General features: G+C 47.1%; 1 protein-coding gene across 1 annotated transcript; it reads right to left on the bottom strand.

The window, feature by feature from the left end:
• Positions 1–1202: 1202 nt before the first annotated feature.
• LOC129342951 (NLR family CARD domain-containing protein 3-like) lies at positions 1203–23169 on the bottom strand. Its single transcript, XM_054998908.1, has 9 exons — positions 23124–23169; positions 21830–21913; positions 13443–13761; positions 12748–12897; positions 10305–10361; positions 7348–9127; positions 6358–6444; positions 5327–5494; positions 1203–2084 (listed from the first exon to the last, which is right to left on the bottom strand). Exons 3-9 carry the CDS (start codon positions 13759–13761, stop codon positions 1757–1759), a joined length of 2889 nt encoding a protein of 962 aa, XP_054854883.1. The 5' UTR covers positions 21830–21913; positions 23124–23169; the 3' UTR covers positions 1203–1756.
• Between the last annotated feature and the right edge of the window lie 4786 nt (positions 23170–27955).

Raw genomic sequence — 27955 nt, 5'->3', positions numbered from 1 at the left:
CTCAAACTATCAATGTTTCAGAGGCAGGACTGCACACTCTGGTGGAAAGCAACTCTCCAAAGCCTCAGCTAAAAGTCTTCCATCGCTAAGAAAGCGCTTCCAGGCAGAATCCTGTTCAGGTCTATTCAACGGGACTTGATGGTAGAAAGAACCCTCATAGCTGACTTATGGCAATTCCTGCTGGGGTTTTCATGGCAAGAGACTAATAGAGGTGGTTTGCCATTGCCTGCCTCTGTAACCTTCGTCTTCTTTGGAGGTGTCCCATCCAATTACTAACCAAGGCCAACCCTGCTTAGCTTCTGAGATCTGACGAGATCAGGCTCACCTGGGCTATCCAAGTCAGGGCATTCAATGGGGCTTACCCCCAGAAAAAATGTTCAAAGGACTGGTACTGTTTCAACCTGAGCCTTTTAACTGGACATGTTGGGGACTAAATGCAGGACTCTCAGAATGCAAAGCGGATCCTGTGCCCCTGAGCCAACCCCCTCCCCACCCAGCAGATTTGGGCGTGGCTTGAAATAATGTACTGGAAGCTCATTCTTTCTGTGTTCCAAGGTAATTCTTCCTGTCATTATATGTCTTGATTGGTGGTGAAAAGTGTCCTCAAGTCATAGCTAGGGTTGCCAGATCCAAGTTGGGAAATTCCTGGAGGTCTGGGGGGTGAAACCTGGAGAAACCTGGAGAAAGTGGGGTTTGGGGAGGGAAAGGACCTTGGCATGGCATAGTTCCATAGAGTACACCCCCCAAAGTAGCCAGCGATTTTCTCCAGGTGAACTGATCTCTGTGGCCTGGAGACCAGTTGTAATTCCGGGAGATCTCCAGCCACTACCTGGAGGCGGGCAACCCTAGTCATAGCTGACTGATGGCGACCCCTGCTGGAGTTTTCAAGGCAAGAGACTAACAGAGGTGGTTTGCCATTGTCTGTCTCTGAATAGCGGCCGTGTTCTTCCTGAGAGGTCTCCCGTCCAATTATTAACTAAAGCTGATGCTACTGAGAATCTAAGATTTGACAAGATAGCTTGGGCTATCCGGGTCAGGGCTTGGATTAGTCATTGTAAACAAACAAACAAAAATCAATGGAAGAAAAACAACACCTTCCCTCCCAAATACACACACACACACTCACACACACACACACACACCAATCGCCTCAGTTCTTCTCAGCTCACAATTGCCATCTACTCTTCCAGCTTAGAGAGGAACAGAGGTGCTCCCTGTCATTTCCAGTTCCTGACACAATGGCCATATGTTCTGTTGGAAATGGGGTGGAGACCTTGGGAAATTCACTCACAGTATGGTTGAAGCACACCTCTGTCTGTGAAGGACCGAGTCCTTCATGTCTAAGTTTGGATGATAAGCTTTCGAGAGCCACAGCTCTCTTCGTCAGATGCAACAATAAAGTTGGTTAGTCTTAAAGGTGCTACTGGACTCTTTACTATTTTGCTATTACAGACTAACTCGGCTAACTCCTCTGGATCTAAGTTTGGATGGTTGCCTTCAGAAAGAGAGGTGGGGGCTGCCTCAGATGAGCTGAGATCAGCTGTCTTTTGGCTTCAGATGAAGCGGCCTTATAGCGAGTCGTTGCTCCATCAAAATCAGCGTTGTCTACTTAGATTGGCCGCAGCTCCCCAGAGACTCAGAGGGAGGTCTTTCCCATCACCTTTAACTGGAGATGCTCCAGATAGGACCTTGTGCTTGCAAACTGAGCCACTGTTCGTCCCCTCCAGGTAGATAATCCCATTAAGCCAAGCAGGCATCATGGTGTCCTCTTTTCACTCAATTCATCCTCCTTCAAGAGGGTACAGATCTGTTTCTTCAGATGCTCAGCCTTTTCCCAGGCCTCCGGGCTGGCTCCCATGTCATTTGTTTCCGGCAGAACCTCCAGTACTGAGCGCAAGGCGTCAGCATTCTTGACGGACTCCATCTGTTCCAGGTCAGCTTTGATCTCCTCCACCCAGTCCAGGTAGGCTTGGAGCAGCCCCATGTCGGTCAGGAAACTGCTTATGATCTTGAGCTCTGGCTTTTTGCGGCTCAGCTCAGAGAGGACTTGGCTTCCGGCCTTGCTCAGTCGGTTCCCCACGATGCTGAGGGGGAAAAAAATGAAAATGAGTGTTGTAAATAGCACAGGGCGGGGAAAGTCAATTCTATAAAAATGAGAGATAATGGAACACTTTTAATATCACCCACATTTTTTAAAAAAAAATTATGTCATGTATGGCCCACCTTTCTTGCTGACGCTCAAGACAGATTATACAGTATAAGCAGGGCTTTTTTTCAGCTGGAACGTGGTGGACGGAGTTCTGGAATCTCTTGAAAATGGTCACATGGCTGGTGGTCTCACCCCCTGATCTCCAGACAGAGGGGAGGTTAGATTGCCCTCCGCACTGCTCAGAGGTGTGGAGGGCAATCTAAACTCCCCTCTGTCTGGAGATCAGGGGGCGGGGCCACCAGCCATGTGACCATTTTCGCCACAGGCAACCCACTGAGTTCCACCACCTCTTTCCCCAGAAAAAAAGCCCTGAGTATAAGTCAATACAATCATCAGCAAGTCCATTCAATAAACAGTGCTATTCCACATTTGCAGAGATTGATTGATTGATTGATTGCATTTCTAGACCACCCTCTACGGTCTAGAAATACAGCACAGAGCAGAGCATCTCATCTGATGTGAAGCAGTAATTATAATCCAGGACAGAAAATGTTTCACTCGTTTTTTCTGATTTGGTGGTAAAGAGTACCATCTGACTTATGGCGACCCCTGGCAGGATTTCCTGGCAAGAGACTAACAGAGGTGGTTTGCCCAACCTGGTATTTGTTGGAGGTCTCCCATCCAATTACTAACCAAGGCTGGCCCTGCTTAGCTTCTGAGATCTGATGGGATCAGGCTATCCAGATCAAGAGCCAGTTTGGTGTAGTCAGGAGTCATTTCGTAGCTGGAGGAACTCATTAGCATAACTCATTAGCATATGCCACACCCCTTGCCATCACCAGAAGTGTGTCATTAGCATAACTGATTTGCATATGCCACACTCCCGACATCACCTATCCTGGCTGTTTTGGACCCAATCCTGGCCATTCAGGACCAAAATTGGGCCCAAAATGGCAAAAAGGGGCTGAAAATGGCCAAAAAGGGGCCCAAAATGGTCAGGATTGGGCTGCTGCTGAGTGGAAGAGTGATCCACCACCCATCAGAGGCCCGATCCTGGCCGTTTTGGCCCCAATCCAGGCCATAAAGGGTCCAAAATGGCCGAGAGTCAGGTGGGTGGGGCCACCTGACATGTGACCTCTTTGGGGAACTTCTGGAACTGCGTTCCTGCGCGTTCCCCCTCAAAATGAGCCCTGGGTGTAGTGGTTAAGAGTGCGGGACTCTAATCTGGAGAACTGGGTTTGATTCCCCACTCCTCCGCTTGAAGCCAGCTGGGTGACCTTGGGTCAGTCACAGCTCTATCAGAGCTCTCTCATCCCCACCCACTTCACAGGGTGTTTTGTTGTGGGGATAATAACGACATACTTTGTAAACTGTTCTGAGTGGATGTTAAGTCATCCTGAAGGGCGGTATATAAACGGAATGTTATTGTTGCTGCACTCAGATCTCACTGTTCCACTGCAGACCAGCACAGCTACCCACCTAAAATGATCCTCCTAGAGAAAATGGCTCCTTTGGAAGGTGGACTCTGTGGCATTATACCCCACTGAGATTCTTCCCCAAACCCTGACCTCCCCAGGCTCCACTCCCAAATCTCCAGGAATTTCTCAACCCAGAGTTGGCAACCATAGTATAGAGGCACATGGGAAGGAGTGGGTCCTACCCTGATGACATGCATGTGAACAAAACAGTCTAGAGGGAGGGTTATAAATAGCAGACCCTTCAAGACAGGTGCTCTGGCTGCTTTCCACTTCAAATCATTTTCGAGGAAGAGCATTTTCACATCGCTGCACGAATCTTCTTGCCACTGTTTCCTTTATAGGAAACTTTTCTGCGGTCTGAGTCCCGTAGAACAGAGGAATCCTCAAACCGTGACAAGCAAAGACAAAATCTGGGATTCACATGAGAGCATTCACGTTTCTGAGCCCATTCATTTCCTCCTCCCCCTCTCTATTTTGCACCCACTGAAGCACTCACTCACTCACCCACCTGCTTGCTACTGCTTATTGCGAAGTGGCACAGCTTCAGACACAAGTTGCAAACTTTGATTTCAAACCTTCTGGCCTGGGACCAGGAGCTGGCCCCAAACAGGTCGGAGAGAAGAGCCAAGGATAACTCTGGAGTCAGCAGCACAGCAAAGAGCAAACGCTTTCTGGGTGGTCCTGTCCGTGGCTGGCGCTGGGAGAAATGGTGTGCTGAGCATGGCTTGGGCAAAGGACTTGTAGTGCAAAAACTTCTGCAAGACCCATTGCAGTGTAGAGCTGCTGGAGCATACTGGCTGGGCTAGAAATCAGCACTCAGCTGGTTCGAATCCCACTCCTGCCATGAGCTCAGCAAGCGGCCTTGGGTAAGCCACTCCGGTTAGCCCAGCTTCCTAGCTATATTGTGAGGATATTAATAACACTGACTTTGGTTGTTGTGGGTTTTCCGGGCTGTATTGCCATGGTCCTGGCATTGTAGTTCCTGACGTTTCGCCAGCAGCTGTGGCTGGCATCTTCAGAGGTGTAGCACCAAAAGACAGAGATCCCTCAGTGTCACAGTGTGACACATCTTTTCCACACTGTGACACTGAGAGATCTCTGTCTTTTGGTGCTACACCTCTGAAGATGCCAGCCACAGCTGCTGGCGAAACGTCAGGAACTACAATGCCAAGACCACGGCAATACAGCCCGGAAAACCCACAACAACCATCGTTCTCCAGCCGTGAAAGCCTTCGACAATACATCGAACACTGACTTTGTTCACTTTTCTTCTTGTGGCACTAATCTGTCCAGAAGGGTGTTATATAAGCACGTTGTAGTAGTTGTTGTTGTTAGAAGGCAAGATTTAAAGTACGCAGCCAGATTCAGACCTGCCACAATTCTTACTGGGCCAGTTGCTCTTTCCGCCCAACGCATTTTTGCAGGTTGTTATCAGGAAAAAGGGGGAGAAAGAGGTCCTGCATGTCATTCTAAGCTCCTTAGAGGTGCAGTTTTTTTAAAGTAATTAGTAACTCTCACAAGACGGTCCCAAGTTCAATTCCAGGCTTCTCTGGCTAAGGGATCAGGGAACCAACCTAGGATGGTTTATTCTGAGCTCTCCAAGGTCTCGGGTGCCTTCTTCATGCCCTCTTAGCCCCTTCCCTTTGCCCTCTCCTCCCTTAATGACCCCCTATACCCCAGCTGAGTTGCTGAAACTCACGTTAGGAGCCTGAGAGTCGTGTTGTCCGTCAAGGAAACCAGGATGTTGTCTAAGCCGCTGTCGGTAATGCCCGTGATATCCAAATAGAGCTCTTGGAGGGAAGTGTTCTTCTGGAGGGCATCCCATAAGATCCTCACACCCTCCGAGCCCAGGCAGTTGCCACAAAGGCTTCCAGGGAGAGAGAAAACACAAAAATCAGGGAACTTAACCGAGGGGGTCTGTTAGGTAGCACACCAAAAAACAAAGATGAGCCATTGCGATTAAAATTCATCCATCATGCTGCAAAACTGCAAAAGTTACTACTCTAAATTCTGGTCCAAAATATCCCAAATTAACATCACCGAGGATTAAGCAAATCACCAGTAAAGACCATGGAGACATGGGGAAATTGCTAGGGCATTACTATGGAGGCCATTTCCAGCCATTTTTAATCCTGCACCTCAGTTTCTCAAGGGATTAGGGCCAAAGAAGGGGGTTTAACCTACTGCAGGCGAGCAAACAGTAAGCCTGTGACTGCCTCAGCAGTTCATAATACCATTTAAAAACAGAATATTATAAAACCAAAAATCTTAAGACCATTGCAATACCTGAAAAAGGTCACTTTCCAACCAGTGCGGCACAAATATAAATCCTCATATGAGCACCTTAGAATGGAACAAGTGGGCCTTTAAAATAGCCTAGATGGCCCCCGGTCTCTGTTCCTGCGGCAGGATATTTCATAGGTGTGTGTGTGTGTGGAGTGGGGTGGGGGGAACAACAGAAAAGGTTTCCAGACCATTAAGCTTCGGATAAAGCCGGTTCCCCAAGGAAAGTCCCTTGTGCAGATCTCAGGTCCCAGGTTGGGCAACGTGGGTCAAGACCGTCCCTTGGGTACACAGAGCTCAAGCCGTTTAAAGTTATAGACATGACTGCCAAGCAGAAGGCCCGTGGGGCCTAAATCTAGCGTGGAAAAGGCAGGTAACCCTGCAAAGAGCACAAAAGAAAACGAGGAAGGTGTGTGGAGAGGGAGGCGGACATCTCAGGTTACTTACAGCAGCCGTTTCACCTGGCACTGTGGGGACCTCAGCACTGCCGCTTCTATCGCAGCTGCCTCCCCATCCAGAGAATTATATCTCAGCCTGAAAGAGACAATGAAAATAGATACGAGCCAATAAGAGCCAAACCTCTCCTTCCTTCCCATCTTAGAGCAAAGCTACAGGTGACTTTCTTCACGTGGAGAACACTAGATTTTTCTCGCAAGGTTACCTGGGAAGTGAAGTCCAAGTGTTCCTTCCCCTCTCTGTTCGAATCGCTGCCTGAAGAGCCACAAGAGGGCTTCGTTTGGGGGTGGGCAGCTGCTATTTTCTCCCAGGGCGTCCAGCAGGCTGCCTGCTCCCGGGGAGCTGCTCTGGAGAAAGCGGCCGCATCGGTGAAGCTTCAGCCGCAGCGACAGTGGAAGGATCTGCTGCTGCTTCACCGATGCGGCCGCTTTCTCCAGAGCAGCTCCCCGGGAGCAGGCAGCCTGCAGGATGCCCTGGGAGAAAGTAGCAGCTGCCCGCCCCCAAACAAAGCCCTCTTGGAGCTCTTCAGGCAGCAATTCGAACAGAGAGAGGAAGGACCACTCGGACTTCACTTCCCAGGTAACCGTGTGAGAAAAATCTAGAGTTCTCCACGTGAAGAAAGTCACTTGTAGTCTCAGATCCACCCTCAAGAAGCCACTCTGACTCCCAAATGTCACTCTGCCTCCCACTCAACTGCTTCTAAAGCCAGAAATACCACCTGCCCTAAATAGGGTTGCCAATGTCCAAGTGTGATTTGATCTTCCAGAATGAGAAACGATCTCCAGACAACAGGTGTGAGTTCCCCAGGAGAAAATGGCGGCTTTGGACTCCCTAGGCTCTATCCCAAATCTCCAAGATTTCCCCAACCCAGAGTTGGTAACCCTAGTCGTAAATTTACTCCTCTTTCCCAACAGGGGATAGGACACCAGCATCATACGGCAACCCTTCCCAAGACCGAGAAGCTGCCCAGCGGATACGCACTGCAGAGTTTCGCACCGATGCATGAGTCCCTGCAGCCTCCGAAGCCCCCCGATGCCCATGTTGCTGTAGCTTAGGTTGAGATTCCGGAGTACCTTGGGCTCTGAGGAGCCCAGCACGTAGGCCAGGGCTGTACAGTCAGCTGGGTTCAAAGTCACCTTGAAAAGATTGACCTCGTTCAGCTTGGAAGCTGCCTTCCGGGTCACCTCATCCTGGCGCAGCTCTGCCAGGCAATGCAAGAGGGTCAGCAGCCTCCGGTCTGATTCATACTGGACCTTCTTCCCCAGCCAGTCTGCCAAAGGCAGGAGGGGATCTCCAGTCAGACCCTCGGCCAAACCCACCAGCCTGCCCTCCATCCTGGAGGTCAAGAGACCCATGAAGAATCTGCAAAACATTTGCAAGTTATCCCATTGGTAGTATCCTTTCAGGAGCTCCCTGGTGGAGCTGAGTAGTCCATTCTTGGAGAGGGATGGAGGGTTCTCCATGTGCCTTGCCTTTTGAGCTGTTCCATCCCACCAGAGATCCAAGCAGGATGTTAGCTCCTGACCCCCAGGGTCTAGGATCGCCACCGAGTACAATGCAGCTAAGAATTCTTGTATGGTCAAATGGAAGAAACAATAGACCTCATCTTTTTCCTTGGTGAAGATGCGGTTCAAGAAAGCACCCGGCAGGTTCTTCAGGTCAAAACCAAACTCATGTAGCTCATCTGTGTAGAACAGGATCTTTCCTCTCAGTAGAGCAGAATAGGCAAGTTTGCCGAGTTGCAACAACAAGCTGTGGGCCCTTCCCAGAACGCAGTTCGGTCCTCCCGCTTGCGGCTGTGCAGGCGCTTGTGACTGAAGAATAGTGCATAAGTATTGACGGTAGACCTCAGTGATGGTACTGGGTGGGGAGACCTCCCTTGCCCTGACCTGTGGGAAGAACTCCCCCAGAGCTGTACAGAGAATGAAGCAGTAGAGGGGGATGAAGCTGAGGCTGGCTAAGCCCTCGTGGGCAGAGACGTAGCTGAACACAGCCGCTGCAAGCTCGGAGTCCCGGAAGAAACGGGAGAAATAGTCCTTCACTTGCTCTTCTTGGAAGCCAAGGATGACAAAATGGCGGTCAAAACAGTCTTCCGGAAGGGTAGCAGAAGGCCGGGATGTGACCACAATGGTGGATTCCGGCAACAGAGACCTACAGAGAAGGCCATGCACCAGGTCTTTGATGGGAGCTGACTGGTCCACCCGGAAGCAGGCATTCTTGCTCTCCAGTGGGTGCCTGAATTCATCCAAACCATCTAAGATCACCAATAACTCCCCGGGCTTTTCAAGCAGCTCATGGAGAACATTGTTCAAGTGGGGATGCTTGGTGCGGATCAGACCCTCAAGGCTTTGGGGTGCCGTCATGAGGCTGAGCTCTCGGAAAGAAAAGTCCATCACGCAAAGGAATCTTTGGAAGGCTGCACCCAGTGCCCAGTCGTGGAGAATTTTCTGGGCTGCTACACTTTTGCCAATACCAGCAGCGCCACTCAGCATCACCCGTCGAGGAGGAAACTGTTCACCAGCCAGTGCAGAGAAGAGCTGACGTAAGGCCAAGCGGCGGGGAGCGTGGACGGAGTAGAGGCGAGCGCGACGAGAGGCCAGCTGCAAGTAGTCATGGCCGGTGGAGCCAGGGCTGGGACGGTCAGAGAGCAGCAGTTCGGTATAGCGGATCTCCATGTGCCCGCATGACTCTGTGTCGTCCACATTGGTGCAGAGCTTCTCGGTGCGGGTCATCAGCCATCGACGGTGGCAGTGCAAGGCAGCTGGCAGAGAGGCACACGAAAATATTGTTGAAAGCACAACAAGGGGGTTGTTTGTTGCTACAGTTTGGCAACCCAAAAAAGTAATGGCCTCTGCATGGTGACCATGGATGGTGATATGTGTGCCTAAATTCCTTCTGGTAGAGTCTCTCTACACAAGACATCTTACACAGGGACACTCAAGTGAAAAATCTTACACTCGGGCTGTTTCCACACGGCTCCCCACTGCTCGTAACAACCCAGAATATCACAAAAAAAAACATGGAAGATCGCGTTTTCTTGCGCGAGATTTGCGTGATGTCATGTGACGTCGCACAAATCTCGCGCGAGAAAACGTGATCTTCCGCGTTTTTTTCGCGATATTCCAGGTTGTTACGAGCAGCGGGGAGCCATGTGGAAACGGCCTTGTTCTCCCGTCATGGATACAACTGCACTGCTAGGGAGATCCAGCACACATTAATATAAGACTACACAGAAAGGAAGTCACTAGAGCATCCCCATGTAAGATGTCTTGTGTAGGGAGACTCGTAGTCTCTAAATATGCTCATCCTCAGCTCTTTGTTCTTTCTGGGGTGGGAAAGGGTGGATCTAGCCTAGAAGTGTTAGATTCTCACCATTAACATACATCCTTCTATGATTGGGGTCATCTTTCTGGGATTTCTGGGAATGAGCACGTGAAGCTGCCTTACACTGAATGAGACTCTTGGACTATGAAGGTCAGTATTGTCTGCTTTGATTGGCAGCAGCTCTCCAGGGTCTCAGGTCGAGGTTTTTCACATCATCCTGATCCTTTTAGTTGGAGATGCTGGGGATTGAACCTGTGATCTCCTGCATGCAAGGCAGAGGCTTTCTCCACTGAGCCACATCTTCCTCCCCATGGAAAATATGGAAAGCTTGAACATATGAAGCTGCTTTGTACTGTATCAGATTGTGGGTCCATCAACACCAGTAATGTCTACTCAGACTGGGAGCAGAGGTCTTAGGCAGAGCTCTTCCACATCTGCTCCTTTTACCTGGAGATGCTGGGGACTGAAACTGGGACCCTCTACACGCTACGCAAATGCTCTACCACAGCCCATCCACAATTTGAAGAAAGATTCTCTTTCTTAAACCAAGTCTCCCTTGGTCATCTTATTTCCCCCTGGATTGACCCTACTGTCTCTGTTCCTCCCTCATTTACCTTTACATTGTCGGCTCAGGGCTCTTCGGAAAGTCAAACTATTGTCCTTTCCCTCATCTGCCAAGAAAGGAGAGGATTTTTTTTCTGAGATGATTATTTTAAAAAGCACTTAAAATGCCAGACACTGAGCAAAAACTAAGACCAATTCGGGCCTTTCTTTCTAAAGATGGTATCTCTACCATCTTTTGTAGAGATACCTGTGGCACCTGACTGTCCCTTGTTGGAAACAAGATGCTGGAGTAGATGGACCATTAGTGTGATCCAACAGGGTTGCTCTGGTCTTCTTTTGGAAGAACTCCTTGGAGGAAATAGTTGATAAAAAATGTAATATTGAGCTAGATAATGCAAGAGGGTAAAGGGCATTTCTAGTGGTAGGGGATGCAGGATAAAAGAGACACAGACAGGGAATTCAGAGAGCAATCTTAGGTTGAACTAGAAGAAGTATAGTCCCTGAAGATTTTGAGAAGCGCCTCAAAAAGTTAGATTTAGAGAAACAAATCCATGGGGATGCTTGAAATGAAAGAACCAGAAGAGAAAGGAAACCCGGTGAAGAGAAAATCGTGTTAACACTGTGATCTACACAACAAGTGAAGAATATCAAGTGAGGATGGAAATACACATCACTAAGTACCTAGGGACCCTTCAGTGAATCTCATTTCACGTGTCCCTCCTCCAACTTTCCATGCTCTCGTTCGCACAGTCACACTTCCCTTTGCTCCACGTGAATACATTCATGTATTCGATATCAGTTCCTCCTCAGCTGCTAAAAGTATTGCAGTTTCCCCCACCTCCCACATTCATTCATTGAAATGCAGATCTTGACACTTTCTCACACCTTAAAGAAATGCAAATTGGCAAGTCAAAGGAGCCTTCAGTACTTGTCCTCACAGCAAAAACAGAGCTGAATTGGCGCTTTGCCTTCTGGAATCACTCGCAGATGTAATCACACAAAGGAAGCTCCCATGAAAGTGGCCTTCACATGTGCCAAGCAAGAACAGCTTGCATGTGAATTGAGGACTATGCATACAATCCAGCACTTGAGCGTCTACAGGTACTTAGTAACGTATATTTCCATGCTGAGTCGGCAGCATTTAAGAGGCTTGCAGGGCCTTCCTTCTAAACCCGTCAACTTCAACTGACTGAGAACTTTCCTCCCTTTCACCCTGAAGCCTCCAAGCAAACCCAGGCCTTTATTGCTTGACTTGTCTGCAATATTATGGGCTGTACCCCTCCCCTATGCTCCATCGGCAGTTTTCTTAGGACCCAACAACATGAGGCTGGGAAAGCCATGATCTGTTCTCTAGATGGTTGTTGTGGATTTTCCGGGCTGTATCACCATGGTCTTGGCATTGTAGTTCCTGACGTTTCGCTAGCAGCTGTGGCTGGCATCTTCAGAGGTGTAGCACCAAAAAGACAGAGATCTGTCAGTGTCACAGGAATCACATTGTAGTCAGGAACTACTATGCCAAGACCACGGCTATACAGCCCGGAAAATCCACAACAACCATCGTTCTCCGGCTGTGAAAGCCTTCGTCAATATATGTTCTCCAGATGTTTTAGTTAAGGCTAAAAAAGCAAGATGGGGAGAGGAAACTTGAGTCACAGCCATGGTGCTGGCCAGGGTGGTGGTTAAACCATCAGCATTTCCTGATAGAAATTCCCCCAGCGCTATTAGTCATCATAGGTGCAGGAAAGATAAGTGCATTTGTCCTAGCTGGAGGGGTAGGCAATTTTGATGGGGAAAATGGTGCGGGGAGAAAGATTTGAACCTGTCTCCAAGGCTTCAGTCCACACCCAGCACCTTTTGTGAAAGAAACAAATTTCAGGAGCTCGGATCACAGGTCTTCTATGGAACAAGCATTCATTTCATTTCTTTATTGTCATTTGACCAATCATGCAACACTGTTGGACTCAAAAGAAAGTTCAAAGTATAGAACAGAACAAATAAAACAATTTGGAATTAAGATCTAGTTACCGAGCAATATGCTTTCCAAGACCTGAATCTCACCAAACAATATCTGGCTACTTGATAGGTAATCTTGGCATTCTTATCAGACAGAAGGTAGTCAAGTGTAGCTTTTTCAGTGAGACCAGAAATGTTACCAACTATCGGTATGATCATTTCATCTTGTGCTTCCTTATAACAGGACAAGCATTTGGGTCCCTTAGAAGTTCTCAATTGGCCAGTATTGTTTGTTTATGTTTGTTCGATTCGATTTATTAAATTATCACCCAAGGTTGGCCCCTTTGTGGTTTTGGATACGCCAACATATAATTCACCCTACAGCAACTGCAAAAGAAAAATGTGCATGAGCCAGAGTCATCAAGTACTGGACTTTTTTAAAAAAAACCCTTCTCACCACACTTAACACGAGTTCGGGGTTAAATCCATCCATAATAGGTTCTGTGGAGGTGGGATATTAAGACCTTAACTCCTAGGAAGAATCATAGAATTCTTTGCAGCACCTAAGAGAATGTGCTGGTGTGGCGAGAGAATGGGAGAATGCCTTACTGACGGACTTCTCTGGGATCTTGAATTCCTTGACTTTCCAAAATTTCCATGACCGATGACTTTTTTTGGAGAGCTTGGCATCTAGAGAAAGGAAGAGAAAAACGTAGTTAGTTTCTAGGACGAGTGTTGCCAGCCTCGGTCAGGAGATCCCCTAGAATTACAACTGATCTCCTGTCTCCAGAGATCAGTTCCTCTGGAGGAAATAGATCAAGATAGGTAGCTGTGTTAGTCTGTCTGTAGCAGTAGAAAAGAGCAAGAGTCCAGTAGCACCTATAAGACGAACAAAATTTGTGGATTCTGATGAAGTTAGCTGTGACTCACGAAAGCTCATACCATACCACAAATTTCTTATAGGTACTACTAGACTCTTGCTTTTTTCTGGAGGAAATGGCTGCCTTGGAGGGTGGACTGTATGATGTTATAACCCGCTGAGGTCCCTCTTGTCTCCACACCTCTCCCTCCCCAGACTCCACCCCAAGATCTCCAGGAATTTTCCAACCTGCAATGGGCAGCCCTACCTCCGGCTACTAGAATCTCTTCCCGGAAGTTAAAGGCATAGGTCATCTTGTGATCATCCCCTGTGCCTCATTGGTGCCCCCTAGAGGCTAGTTACATCACCACCGTACCGGGCTGGGATTTAGGAGCTTCTCCCTTTTCCTCTTGCTCTGGACAGTTCTTCTGCAGCCAGTGTTGCAACTCCGGGCAGTAGGCCTCTTGCAGGCCCCTCAGCTGGTGCAAGAATTCTTCTCTCTCCCTGGGCTCCTGGCTGACCCTGTCCAGAAGTGCAATGACTTGGTTGGCCTTGGGACTGATCTCCAGCAGGGAGAAGTACTCTGATTGGCTGAGGAGCCCACAGTCATAGAGTCGACGGAGCAGAGGGGCTGGGTTGGGCTCGATCCAGCGCAGTAGCTGGATCAGTAGCGCCTGGTCCCAGGGGTCATCCATCTGCAGAAAGAAAGAACATCTGGGTGTTTTCTGAAAGGCTGACAGGCACAGAGCTGAAACGTGAAGCTAGTCGAAGGAGGAGGTTTATTGATTTAGATTTCAGCCCTGGCATCTTACAACATTGCTGTCCCCTCCTCTGTTTTATCCTCAGAACAACAACCCTGCAAAGCAGGTTGTGCAGAGAGAAAGTACCGGGCCCAAGGTCACTCATAGGGTTGCCAGCTCTGGGATAAAAAATTCTGAAGATTTGTGGGGGGTGCAGCCTGGGGAGGGACCTCAGCAGGGTATAATGCCTTAGTGTCTACCCTCCAAAGTAGCCATTTTCTCCAGAGGAACTGATTTCTCCAGTTTGGAGATAAATTGTAATTCTGGGGGGGGGGGTCCTCCAGGCGCCATCTGGAGGTTGGCAAGCCTAGTTTTGCTACCTCCCATTTAAGGAGCATCTGGTTAGCATCCCTGCTACCTATTTTGAGAGCAAACAACTGCCATGGGGGCCATCCCATAATCTCTGGTGTAAGGGCTTATGATCCATTCCACTTCTAAACAGAGTTGCCTAGTCAGCTACTAGGGTTCACATCCAAATATTAAAATATCCATCACCCAAGCTTATTCTTGTTTCTATTCCAGAGTACTTTTAATTTCACTATATTCACTGAGACCCAGTATGGTATAGTGGTTAGGTCTGGAAGCTCCAGCTAGGATCTGGGAGATCCGGGTTCGAATCCCCACTCTGCAATGGAAGTTCGCTGGGTGACCTCGGGCAGATCACATCTTCTCAGCCTAACCTGCCTCACTGCATTCTCCTGTCTCCTGGGAGTAGATCCCTAAAGATTCAGATGGCAATACTTCCCAGCTTTATTTTGGGTGCCTAATTATTTAATATTCAAATTATGTGGCCGTTGCAGATTCACATCTCCTTCTGATAATAATTAATTGAATTTGATATTATTGTGCTCCAAATTTCCATCTTCCTCCAATGGGTCACAGCCAGCAGTGTGGATAATTACAGACACAGTTGCATCACATCACCTGTCACATTTAACTGAATGTTACCAGGAGACTGGGTGGTGGGTAGTGCCCTCAAGTCATAGCTGACTTACGGCAACCCCTGGTGGGGTTTTCATGGCAAGAGACAAACAGAAGTGGTTCGCCTTTGCCTGCCTCTGTAACCCTGGTCTTTGTTGAAGGTCTCCCATCCAGGGCTTTTTTTCAGGGGGAACGTGGGGGAACGGAGTTCCGGAACCTCTTGAAAATGGCCACATGGCTGGTGGCCTCGCCCCCTGATCTCCAGACAGAGGGGAGTTGAGATTGCCTTCCGCGCCACACCATGGCGCGGAGGGCAATCTAAACTCCCCTCTGGCTGGAGATCAGGGGGCGGGGCCACCAGCCATGTGACCATTTTCTCCGAGGGCAACCCACTGAGTTCCACCACCTCTTTTCCCAGAAAAAAAGCCCTGCTCCCGTCCAATTACTAACTAAGGCCAACCCTGCTTATTGTCTGAGATCTGACGAGATCGGGCTCACCAGGAGACTTACCGTAACAAAAATCAGATTTGGGAAAATATGTTGTTTGAGTCCTGAGATCATTTGTTGCCAAGAATTTATCCCAGGACCTTCTAGATGCAACGCCACTGGCTCATAAATCCTTCCCTTCCTCTCCGAACCATTTGTGCTGACTTAGCCCAAATACGTCACTTGCTGCCAAAATTAAGTTTCACTTTTAGCTTTGTTTGGTAGGAGATGTTGAACATTTTTTTAAACTCATTTCATTTGAAAATGGCACGTGTGACTCAAGAAACGAAACTGAAATCCCTGGGGATGATCACAGGATGAACTTTTTCTTTAACTTCCTGGGAAAGTTTTTTAGAGGCTAGAAGTAAGGTTGTCATTTGCAAGTTGGGAAATTCCTGGAGATTTGGGGATGGAGCCTGGAGAGGGTGGGGTTTGGGGTGACAAGGGACTTCAGCGGGGTGTAATGCCATAGAGTCTACCTTCCAAAACAGCTATTTCTCCAAGGGAAGTGATTTTTGTTATCTGGAGATCAGTTGTAATTCTGGGAGATCTGCACAGACCCCACTTGCAGGTTGGAAAGCCTAGTCACCCAGCAGAGGTTCATGGCAAAGTGGAGATCTGAACCTGGGACTTCTTGATCCTAATCCAATACTCTAACTATTATACGACACTGCCTCTTCATGCAACTTTATGGGTTTTCCAAGTTGTTGTTGGAGAGGGAGATTTTCCTTGCAGGAGTGTCTGTTTATAAATATGCATAAATGGAGGCAAACAAAGTCAACATCAGAGAGATTGCATGTTACATGAGAAAGCTATGATTGGATCTCCTATCTTTTTTTACATGGTGAAAGTAACTATAAGGGCCCAGTTTGGATTAACAATGGCCTTTTTTGTACGGGCAATAAATCACCGGGCCCAGATGGCATACATCCAAGAGTTCTGAAAGAACTCAAGTGTGAACTTGTAGATCTCCTCACAAAAATATGTAATCTGTCATTAAACTCTGCATCTGTTCCTGAGGACTGGAAGGTAGCTAATGTTGTCCCCATCTTTAAAAAAGGTTCCAGGGGAGATCCGGGAAATTACAGGCCAGTCAGCCTGACGTCAATACCGGGTAAGTTGGTGGAAACTATTATCAAAAATAAAATTAGTGGGCACATTGATGACCAAAAGCTGATGAGGAAAACTCAGCATGGGTTCTGTAAGGGAAGATCTTGTCTCACCAATCTGTTAGAGTTCTTTGAGGGAGTGAACAAACAAGTGGACAAGGGAGACCCGATAGATATTGTTTATCTTGACTTCCAGAAAGCTTTTGACAAAGTTCCTCATCAAAGGCTCCTAAGTAAGCTCAGTAGCTATGGGATAAAGGGCCAAGTCCTCTTGTGGATCGAAAACTGGCTAATTAATAGGAAACAGAGAGTGAGTATAAACGGGCACTTCTCACAGTGGAGGGTGGTGAGCAGTGGGGTGCCACAGGGGTCGGTATTGGGTCCAATGCTTTTTAACTTGTTTATTAATGATTTGGAATTGGGATTAAGCAGTGAAGTGGCTAAATTTGCAGATGACACGAAATTGTTCAGGGTGGTGAAAGCCAGAGAGGATTGTGAGGCACTCCAAAGGGATCTGTCGAGGCTAGAAGAGTGGGCATCCATGTGGCAAATGAGGTTCAATGTAGCCAAGTGCAAAGTAATGCACATTGGAACCAAAAATCCAAAATATAAATACAAGTTGATGGGGTCTGAACTGGCGGAGACTGACCAAGAGAGAGATCTTGGAGTCATGATAGATAACTCACTAAAAACGTCAGCACAGTGTGCGACTGCCATAAAAAAAGCTAATGCTATGCTAGGGGTTATTAGGAAAGGGATTGAAAACAAATCAGCCGGTATCATAATGCCTCTGTATAAATCGATGGTGAGGCCTCATTTGGAGTACTGTGTACAGTTCTGGTCGCCACACCTTAAAAAAGATATCATAGCACTGGAAAAAGTACAGAGAAGGGCAACTAAAATGATTAAAGGGTTGGAACACTTTCCCTATGAGGAAAGATTGAGGCGCTTGGGGCTCTTTAGCCTGGAGAAAAGACGACTGAGGGGAGACATGATAGAGGTTTACAAGATAATGCACGGGTTAGAGAAGGTAGAGAAAGATGTGTTTTTCTCCCTTTCTCACAATTCAAGAACTCGTGGGCACTCTATGAAATTATTGAGCAGTCGGGTTAGAACAGATAGAAGAAAATACTACTTTACACAAAGGGTGATAAACACATGGAATTCGTTGCCACAGGAGGTGGTGGCAGCTACAAGCATTGCCAGCTTCAAGAGGGGACTGGACAAATATATGGAGCAGAGGTCCATCAGTGGCTATTAGCCACAGGAGATAGATGGTATTCTCTTTGTGGGGAGGTGGTGCTCTGTTGTCTTGGTGCTGGAAGGAAGGCAGTGGGAGGGCATCTGGTGTCCTGGCCTCACTGACAGTCCTTTAGATGGCACTGGATTTCTAGCCACTGTGTGTGACAGAATGTTGGACTGGATGGGCCACTGGCCTGATCCAACATGGCTTTGCTTATGTTCTTATGTTCTTAATTTTTGTTGCTTTTAGATTCATACTTTTTTGGATTTTGTCAAATTCTGGACTATTAACTCCCCCTTCAGATTTCAATGCGACGTTTCAATGCGACTCTTCTGAATTTTCTGCCTGAGCTTTTTCTGTGCTGGGAGAAAATTTGGAAGAGAACCCTTGAAACGCTGTGTAGAAATCTGAAGGGGGAGCTAATCATCCAGGTTTTGGAAGAAAACCTGAAGAGGTATGGGTCCAAAAGTGGCAAAAATTGCCCGTGCAAAAAAGGCCAATGTGTGGCATAGTTTCAGCAAGGAATCTCTCTCTCTTCTTCAGCTTTTGGAAACAAGAGTCTTTCCATATAAGTAAACCTGTGGGCAGGTTTACTTACATGCAGGGCTTTTTTTTCTGGGAAAAGAGGTGGTGGAACTCAGTGGGTTGCCAGCACAGGGAGCAACTCCTTTTTTTTTTTTATAAAATTTTTTATTGGATTAGACACATATAATATTTATTACAATCACATTCCCTTAGATTTTCCAATTCTAACCCCCTCCCTTTCCCTCCCCTTTTGTTGACTTCCAACAGTTTTCCAACCCCTTATCTATTCTCCCTCTACTCATTTCAAACTTATTTTGCTTATTGTAATATACTTTCAAACTCTTCTAAGCTTATCTGTAGTAACATAGTGCTATCTCTAATTCCCTTCCCAAATGGGTAAAAATAAAACACTCTTAACTTATCTTCTTCAATAATAATAATCATCATCATTTTGATAACCTGGGCCGTTTCCAGACGGCTTACCTGCAGCCGCTCCATGCCGCAACGTCGCGGATCGTGCCGGGGAAAATGCGAAATATCGCGTTTTCTCGCGCGAGTTTTGCACGATGTCACGCAAAACTCGCGCGAGAAAACGCGATATTTCGCGTTTTCCCCGGCACGATCCGCGACGTTGCGGCATGGAGCGGCTGCAGGTAAGCCGTCTGGAAACGGCCCTGTACTCTATCTTACTCTTTCTAATTACTTCAAAATGGGACAAACAATTTGTCCCTCCTTATGCATAACTTCAAATACTTCCATAAACATTGCATACATTTATTATAAATCAGTCAGTTTGACTTATACTCTATATATTGCTCTTTGCTTTCTTTTACATATCTTGTCCATTTTAATTAACTAATTTCTCCATTATAAAACTATCTAACAAAAATAAACAATTCATGTACACGTTCAGCATAAGTCTATCAATTAGACCCACATTCTGTATGCTAATGTATATTCATTCTCCATTGTACAGTTATCTACCAGCATAAAAGATTAATTAAATTCTATCCTTATAATCCTTATAATAATAACACTATTAATACCCAACTATACATACTAATCAAATAAAATAATTGCTTAGAATTTTTCACTTAACTCTCTCCGGTATAGTCACTCCCCTCTCCTTTTGTTATATTTCAGTAATTTTCGAACTGCCACAGTCCTCCCACCTCCCATTTTTTCACCAAATATCGTTTCAGCTTCTCCCAGTCCGTGTTAAACTGTCCCGGGTCAAGGTCTCTCAATTTTCTTGTCATTTTATCCATCTCCGCCATGTACAGCAATTTGTAAATCCAGTCCTCAATAGTTGGCACTTCTTGTACTTTCCATTTCTGCGCATATAAGAGTCTAGCTGCTGCTGTCATGTAAAATAACAATGTCCTGTGTTGTGCTGGAATATCTTCCATTCCCAAGTTCAGTAGCAGGAGTTCTGGGTTCTTATTAACTTGAAATTGTAAAATCTCACTCATTACTCTTATTATTTCCCCCCAGTACTGCCTAGCTACCTCACAAGTCCACCACATGTGATACAAAGATCCCTCATGCTTTTTACATTTCCAGCATTTATTAGACATATTCAAATTCCCTAGCGCAATTTTCTTTGGTGTCAAATACCAACGGTAAATCATTTTGTAGAGATTCTCTTTGATACTGGTGCATGTCGTAATCTTCAATATATTTTTCCACAAGTATTCCCACGCCTCCATTGTTATTTCTTTATTAAAATTTATAGCCCACTTCACCATTTGCACTTTAACTACTTCATCTTCCGTGTACCATTTTAACAACACTTTGTAAATCTTAGAGATTTCCTTTTTATCTTCTTGTAAAATTACTTTCTCTAAGTCTGAATTCTCCATTCTTATCCCTCCCTTCGCACAGTCCGAGTAGTAAAGATCTCTAACTTGTCTATATTGAAACCAGTCATAATTTGGAGACAACTCTTGTTGCGTCTTTATTCTTATTTTAGAAGATTCTATTCGCGTTATCTCCTTATATGTTAAGCACTGTTGTTCATTGTCAACCGTTCTCGGATCTATTACTTCATATGGAACCACCCAGGAGGGAATTCCTTCTTGTAGGTAATCTTTGTACTTCTTCCAAATTGTGAAGAGGCTTCTCCGAATGTAGTGGTGCAAAAACATAGAGTCTGCTTTTACTTTGTCGTACCATAGGTATGCATGCCATCCAAATAATTTTTTATATCCCTCTAAGGCCAGCAATTTGCGATTTTTCAGCGTCATCCAATCTTTCAACCATACCAAACAAATTGCATCATAATAAAGTCTCAGGTTGGGCAGTTGCATTCCACCTCTTTCTTTTGCATCCTGTAATACTAGCACAGGGAGCAACTCCTGGTGGGAGATGGTGCCCCTGGTACCACATGCGTGCACACAACGTGCGCGCATGCTCCCAGACCTGCACAATGACATCACTTTGGGTCAGCTGGAACAAGCGGGGAGTTTTTTAAAGTTTAAATGGCCCTCGGCCCAGCTGGGCATGGAGGGCAATCTAAAGTCCCCTCCGTCTGGAGATCAGGGGGCGGGGTCACTGGCCATGTGACCATTTTCAAGAGGTGCCAGAACTCCGTTCCACCACGTTCCAGCTGAAAAAAAGCCCTGCTTATATGCCAAATGTGGCAAAATCTTCTCAGGCCAAGTAAAACGGTGTAGGGCTTGGATCAGGCCACAGGCCAACCATTAATACTTTACTCAGAAGAAAGATATCAGTTAGTTAACAGGAGAGAAAACACTATTCTTTATCATGACGCCTCTCCAAGGAAACCGATAATGGAAGCTAAAGAAGTTGACCTTTACTTTGGGCAGCTCCGGAGATAAGGAGAATAACTTGTTGATCAAGGCCAGAAGTTAGGCTCTTTGCTCCAATTTCGGAGCAGAAGTGAAAAGGATGGCTACAAGAGACATTTTTCCTAAAGGCTGTTGTTGACTTCTGAGAACTGGGGTATTGTAGGGGCAAAAAGTCAAAAGCTGTGATCCAAAAGGTCACTGGATCAACCCTCCTCAAACTCACCTAGCAATCTTAGGGAATCCACTCTTAGTCCCAGACCGTTTGCAGGGCTAGTGTGAAGCTCAATCTAATTTTTTTCATTTGTTGTCTAATTTTCTCATCAAGATGCAAGGTGGCTTTTACAGAATTATCTTTAAAAGATAATTTTCTGGTTTCTGAAATCACACCTCCATGAAAAGCACAAGAGCAGACCAGGCTTGGTTTGTTTTGTCTAATGGCATGCCGATGTTCCCCTCCTCTTATGCTCCCTTTAGAATGACCGCATTTCTCCAAGCCAGGCTGCTGTGAAAAGCAAAAAGCACAGGCGCACAGCCAAGAAAAAAGTGCCAGCACTACTTGGAGAACCATTTCTGCCATATTCTCTGGGTTAGCACCAGAGCTGCCATCTTTTGAGGGCAGCTAGAGTTGCCAATTCTGGGTTGGGAAAGTCCTGGATATTTGGGGGTGAAGCTTGAGAACAGCAGGGTTTGGGAAGGGGAAGAACCTCAGTGGGGTATAATGCCACAGAGTCCACCCTCTGAAGATCCCATTTTCTTCAGGAACTCAGCTATTGTCTGTAGATCGTTTGTAATTCCTGGAGATCTCCATGCTTCACTGTAGGGATAACCCAAATTAGTGAGGGGCGGTGTTACCATCTGGGCTAGATTACCTGAGGCTGAAATCCCTCTTCATCCAGGCTGCTCTTTGGATAACCTTGATGGAGTCTCTGCAGCTTAACTACCTCCCACTGGTACTTGGAAGAAGAAACAAGATAGGAGTTCAGAAGCACTTTGTACGTGAAATGTGCTAAGAGAAATGATTAATAGCTATCATAAAGCAGTAAAGGTGTTCCTCAAAGAATACTACACAGTTCCTCTTTCTCCGAAGCTGAGACTTCCATGGTACATCCCCTCTCGAATAAAGAAGTGGTTCCAAACACTGGGGTGGGGGTGGGGGGTGGTAAGATGACCAGGGCTTTTTTTCTGGGAAAAGAGGTGGTGGAACTCAGTGGGTTGCCCTTGGCGAAAATGGTCACATGGCTGGTGGCCCCACCCCCTGATCTCCAGACAGAGGGGAGTTGAGATTGCCCTCCACGCCGCTCCAGCAGAGGGCAATCTCAACTCCCCTCTGTCTGGAGATCAGGGGGCGGGGCCACCAGCCATGTAACCATTTTCAAGAGATTCCGGAACTCCGTTCCACCGCGTTCCTGCTGAAAAAATGCCCTGAAGATGACTGTCAGCAAACAGGGTTGCCAACTCCCATTTCAAATCCAAAGCTGTACCCACAACTATCTGTCTGATCCATTTTTTTAAATGTGTAATTTACATTAAGTCACAGTCAGAAAGGTGGACTATAATTTATAAAGAAATCTAAATGAAATAAATAAGTTAACATGCCAGACTGGCTATTCCTGTAACGCAATGCAGCAAGGATTGCCAGCTTTTCAAGTGTCGTTAAATTTTTGTGGTTCGTGCCCATGTCTAGTCACGACTCATGAGGTATAGTTGAGAAAGTTGGCAAGTTCTCCTGAAGCTCTCAACAGTATGGGAGCTTCCTTCTTCTTTTGCCCCTGCATAGAGAAAGACAGCTGGTTCTATGAATATAAAGAGAGCGTGCATTGAGGGTCACGTGGGACCATGTCCCATCTTTTCAAAATAGAGTTGCCAACCTCCAGGTGGGGCCTGGGGATTTCCTGGAATTACATCTGATTTCCAGACTTGGATGGTCAGTTCATCTGGAGAAAATGGCTGCTTTGGAGGACGGGCTCAATGGCATTATATCCCACTCAGGTCTCTCCTCTGTCCAAACATCCTCCTCCCCAAGGCTTCACCCCCAAAATCTCCAGGAATTGCCCAACTCCAAACTGGCAACCTTGTTTCAAAGAGACCCTTCCCTTCACGAACAACTTCTCTGTCTAACCCCACTCCCCAAAAAATCAAGGCACAAAAGAGTATCATGCCTACCTTCTGTGCTGAGAATGCTGCCTTGCATCTGGATCCTTGTATGCCACGGTGGACTATGCACAAGCTCTGTCTTAAGTGGGCGTATAAATTGACAGTGGCATCAAGGTGTGGCCCAAGTCAAACATTTACTACAGGGGACATGGAACTCTACCCCTTATAGTCATGGGAAAAAAAACAGTTCTATGGCAAAGTCCTGGAAAGAGAACTTGGATATAGCAGGATTCAAGAGGACCAGCTTCCGAAAGAAGATTTTTCTATATGTATATGCAAAGCTGCTCATTTGCATGATTTAAACAATTTGCCCCATTTTGCTCTCGTGGCAACATTATGATTACATTAGGAACAAAGCCTGTTGTAGGGAAACAATACAACAGGCTCTAGAAAGGGGAGGGCAGGCAGGCCAGACATTGCCCTCTCTGCCAAGCCCTGATTGGGGGAGGGCAGGGTGGTTGGGACTGGCATTGCCGTCTCCCCAATGCTGTGATGGGGGGGACAGGCGCCCCGGAGCACTTCTGCGCCTGGCAGCCAGCCACCTGGTTCAGCCCATTCAGGGGGAGGGAAACAGGCAGCTGGGCGCTGCTGCACCTGCCGGCCACCCGGTGTGGTCGCATTCGAGGTCAGATTGGGTGGGTTGGAGGCATGCACTGCAGCCAAGAGGGAGGGAAGCAGGCAGCTGGGCACTGCTGTGCCTGCCGGCCACCCGGTGCTGCCCCATTTTGGGTTGGACTGGGCGGGCTAGAGGTGCACACCTCGGCAGAGAGGGAGGGAAGCAGGCAGCCTGGTGCTGCTGTGCCTGCCAGCCACTGGATGTGGCCCTGTTCAGGGTCAGACCAGGTGGGCTGGAGGCATGGGGAGTGCGGTGTGTGTGTGTGGGGGGGAGCTAGCAGCAGGGCACGCTCCTGCGCCCGCCTGTCGCTGGGTTCGGCCCCTACGGTACCAAACTGCGCAGCTAGAGGGGAGCTGGCAGCATGGCGCGCTGCTTCACTGGCCTCCTGGGCAAGCTGTTTCCGAGGACTCACCTCTTATCCCTACTAGGGACGTGCAAGAGTGCGCCTGCACAGTGGAATCACGGTGAGTCATCTCGAACACACTTAGGCTTTTATGTAGTAAGATTTGTAAAATTAGGTTACATACACACAGGCTCTCTAGCTGTTTCTGTACCCTTGTGCAGTTTGCAAAAGCACGCTGTCCTGAGGATGGAGCTGATTGTAGAGGGGTATGTAGGAAAAGGCAGTGAACCGTGCCTCACAGCTCATGGACTTACTCATGCGCATATTTGGACCTTGCCTGACAATCTTTTGCATTGTAGGAAGGATCAAGCTAAATTGCAGCGACTTGTTATTCCATTGAAGTGAATGGGAAAGTTTTCATGCAAAGACTAGCAAGCTCTGAAGGGAGGGGCATGTTCAACTCATAGTCATGGGGGAGATGGAAAGCGGTCCCCACATAGCTCATGCTTCTGAGTCATCATTGGACATGCCTTAACCCCGGATTCCAGACACGGTTTCTGTTCATGGTCTTCTTCTTCTTTCTGCATAAACACACAAGGAGAGAGGAAGCAGCCGGCCTCCACCCGTGTATGTGATCAAGTGGTGAGAAAGTACAGGCCCAACAGCAAACTATTTTTGTTGTACCGGCCTCCCTTTCCATTCTTGTCTCATGGCCAGAGATATTCCCCCACAAGTCGCCCACACATCGGTCTCTTCTCCCCTGCAGCCTGCAGCTGTTTCGGCTTCAGGAGTGCTGCACAACGCTCCGCCCACTGGGAATTATTAAGTCCTAACTGCATGACACACTGTTCACATTCCCTTGCCCTGGCCAGCATGCATATGCTGCGCAATTGCACATCTGAACTCAGGCAGTTTCCCGGTGGAGGAAACTGTTTCAGGATGGGAAAGCAATGGTGGTGGGGGAGAGAATGAACTGGCGCTCCACATTCTTTGAAAACGAGTTCCTTGCAGTATGTGTGAGAGTTCAGGGGTTGCAATTTCTAGGGTGGGAAATACCTGGAGATTTAGGGGTGGATCCTGGGGAGGGTCGGATTTGGGGAGGGATCTCAGCAAGGTCTAATGCCACAGAGTCCATACTTCAAAGCTGTCCTTTCCTCCAGGGGAATTGATCTCTGTCATCTGGAAATCAGTTGTTGTAATTCCAGGAGATTTCCAGACTCCACTTGGAGGTGGACAACCCTATGTGTTTGATGACTGATCCCAAGTCGGGTCGGGGAAGTCAGAAACAACACCATGAAAACTGTAACATGAAAACTGTTACATCACCCATTTGTCATTTGTAATGTTGCCCCCCAGGCAATATTAGGCCATGCTAGTATTGCCAACCTCCAGGGATGGCCTGGAGATCTCCTGGATTGCCAACTGATCTGCAGACTACAGAGCTCAGTTCCCCTGGAGAAAAATCAAGATTTGGGTCCAGAAGCGCCTTAAAGACCAACTCGATTTCCAGGACCTGAATCTTGGCCTTCTACTACAGACCAACACAGTTACCCACCTGGAAAAAATAGCTTTAGAGGGTGGACTGTATGGCATCACATCCCAACTCAGGTCCCTTGTATCCTCAAACTCCGCCCTCCCCAAGCCCCACCCCCAAATATCCAGGAATTTTCCAACCCAGAATTGGCAACTCTAGCGTCAAAAAAAGGGTACAATCACTGACTGTCAGTTCAAAGCATCACTGTAAACTCTTCACTCTATTGTCCAGGGCAACGGCACTTGAGAAAATGCAGTTCTTTCCTTTCCTTATATAGAGGCAGCTGGAGAAATTGCCGAAGCAGCAGCAATTCCCACCTTCTGCCAATTTGCACTAGGAAATACCGGAAACTGTGGGATTGCTGAAAAGTCTGTTTGCATTTGGTGCAGGGATGGACAGGGTTAGGCTGAGCTATTGGAAGGGCCAGGTAGTTTTTTGCAAAAGCAAGCAAGCAAACCAACCAACCAAATAGGCATTTAATTAGAAGGAAGGACTTTCAAGGCAATGTTTCCAAACTGATCTAAGCTCCTGTTTTTTGCTTGAAATGAAGCACCGATGAATCTCTTTTATCCTTCTTTTCTGTGCTATGGTTGTGATGTATACATGGTTATATGACATGTAGCAGAATGTGCAAAGAGTCACTCAATTAGAAGTGTTATGTCCAAGAAGGGAAATTTACAGCAATGGCTGTAGTCAGTAACTCTAATCCATAATCATTTTGTGGAGAGTACAGGGAAGAAAAAGATTAATGAAAGGTGGGGGGCTTTGATTCTCGTTTTTTATGTAGATGAACCAGATTCACATGTTGCAAAACCACCCAAATTTTGTTGATTTTGTGCTTATTGATCAGTGACACTTTAAAAAAGTGTGTGTGATTAGATTGCCTTCTCCTCTATTTAGTAACTTCTATGGTTGTTCTTGGATTTGGTATTGGGGGGGGGGAAGAGAGGCTAAATGATTATATAATGACTATTTCATTTACTATTGCTCTTTATTACTATTGTTGGGTTTTTGTTGTTTAAACTTTTGTTTTGTACTTCACTTTGATCTGTTGCTCTCAATCTGTGATTGACGCCGAAAAATGAGAGAGGAAAGGGGAAAGAGAAAGGACTGGGTCCCGTTTTGAAGGTTGGTGTTAAAGGTTATTCTGAGTAGGAGTCAAGTATAATTTATTTTTTACTTCATTTATAGTCTGCCTCTTTCCCTAGTGGGGACTCAACACAGCTTACATCATTTTCCTCTCCTCCAGTTTATCCTCACAACAACCCTGTGAGGTCAGGCTGTGACCATGAGACTGTCCCAAGGTCACCCAGTGCACTTCCGTGGCCGAGAGGGGATTCGAACCTGGGTCTCTCGGAATATAGTCCAACACTGTACCCGTTACTCCACACTGGCTCTCTAATTTTTCTGGGCTCCGTACAAAGTTTTAACACTGTGTGGTAGAGTGCTGGGCTAGGAGCTTGGAAGCCTTGGGTTTCCGATCCCCAAATCAAGTCAAATCCAGCAACAAAGCTCACCATGTGACCTTGGGCCAGTAGTTCTCTTTCAGCCTACCTCACAAGGTTATTGTGATGGCAAAAAGTGGTGGGAAGACTATTGCCTGCCTGAGATTCTTGGAGGGTAAAACGGAGAGAATACAGCCCCCTACCTTCAATCAGGATCCTGTCCCACACACAAAATCTCACTAATCACATAAATGCACAAAGCTGCCTTCTACTGCAACACATGGTCGGTCTGTCAAGGTTGTCTACTCAGGCAGTTCGGGACTTTCTAGGCAGAGCTCTTTCATACTCCCTCCTCCTACCTGATCTTTTGAACTGGATTTTCTGGGGATTGAATTCAACTTGCTGGGACCTTCTGCAAGCAAAGCCAAGCCCCATTCCCAAGTCCTGGACGCAAATTTTTTCAGAGGACATAACAGACCATGCCATGATACTGGGCAGATCACTGCCTGAGCTGGGTCCCTGTGCCTCCAGGCCCTGCTAAAATGTAGCTTACCCCCACCCCACACAACCCCTGGTCCTGAGCTGAGGAAATCTGGAGGGTATTGCCCCAGGGTGGTTTTCCAAATGCCAGAAGGGCATGCATCCTTTAGGCTCCATCAGCAACTCTAAGCAGGGTGGCTAGTGAAGGCCAGTTGCAGATGAAGTCTCTGGATGCAGCAGAACTGCGAAACTTCACATGAGAGAGAGAGAGAGAAAGCAAGAGAGAAGTGATTATTTATAGTTGGCAGCAAAGGGGGAGAGGACACGAGGGGGAAGGAGGGAGGGGAGAGCGAGAAAGGCAGGCAGGCAGGCAGGGGAGGGATGAAACGGTAAAGAGAATGACAGACAGGAGGAAATAGAGCG

The sequence above is a fragment of the Eublepharis macularius genome, chromosome 15 (genome assembly GCF_028583425.1).
Source record: "Eublepharis macularius isolate TG4126 chromosome 15, MPM_Emac_v1.0, whole genome shotgun sequence".
NCBI lineage: Eukaryota > Metazoa > Chordata > Lepidosauria > Squamata > Eublepharidae > Eublepharis > Eublepharis macularius.
The sequence above is the reverse complement of the archived record's forward strand: the minus strand, read 5'-3'. Positions and strand labels throughout refer to the sequence as shown.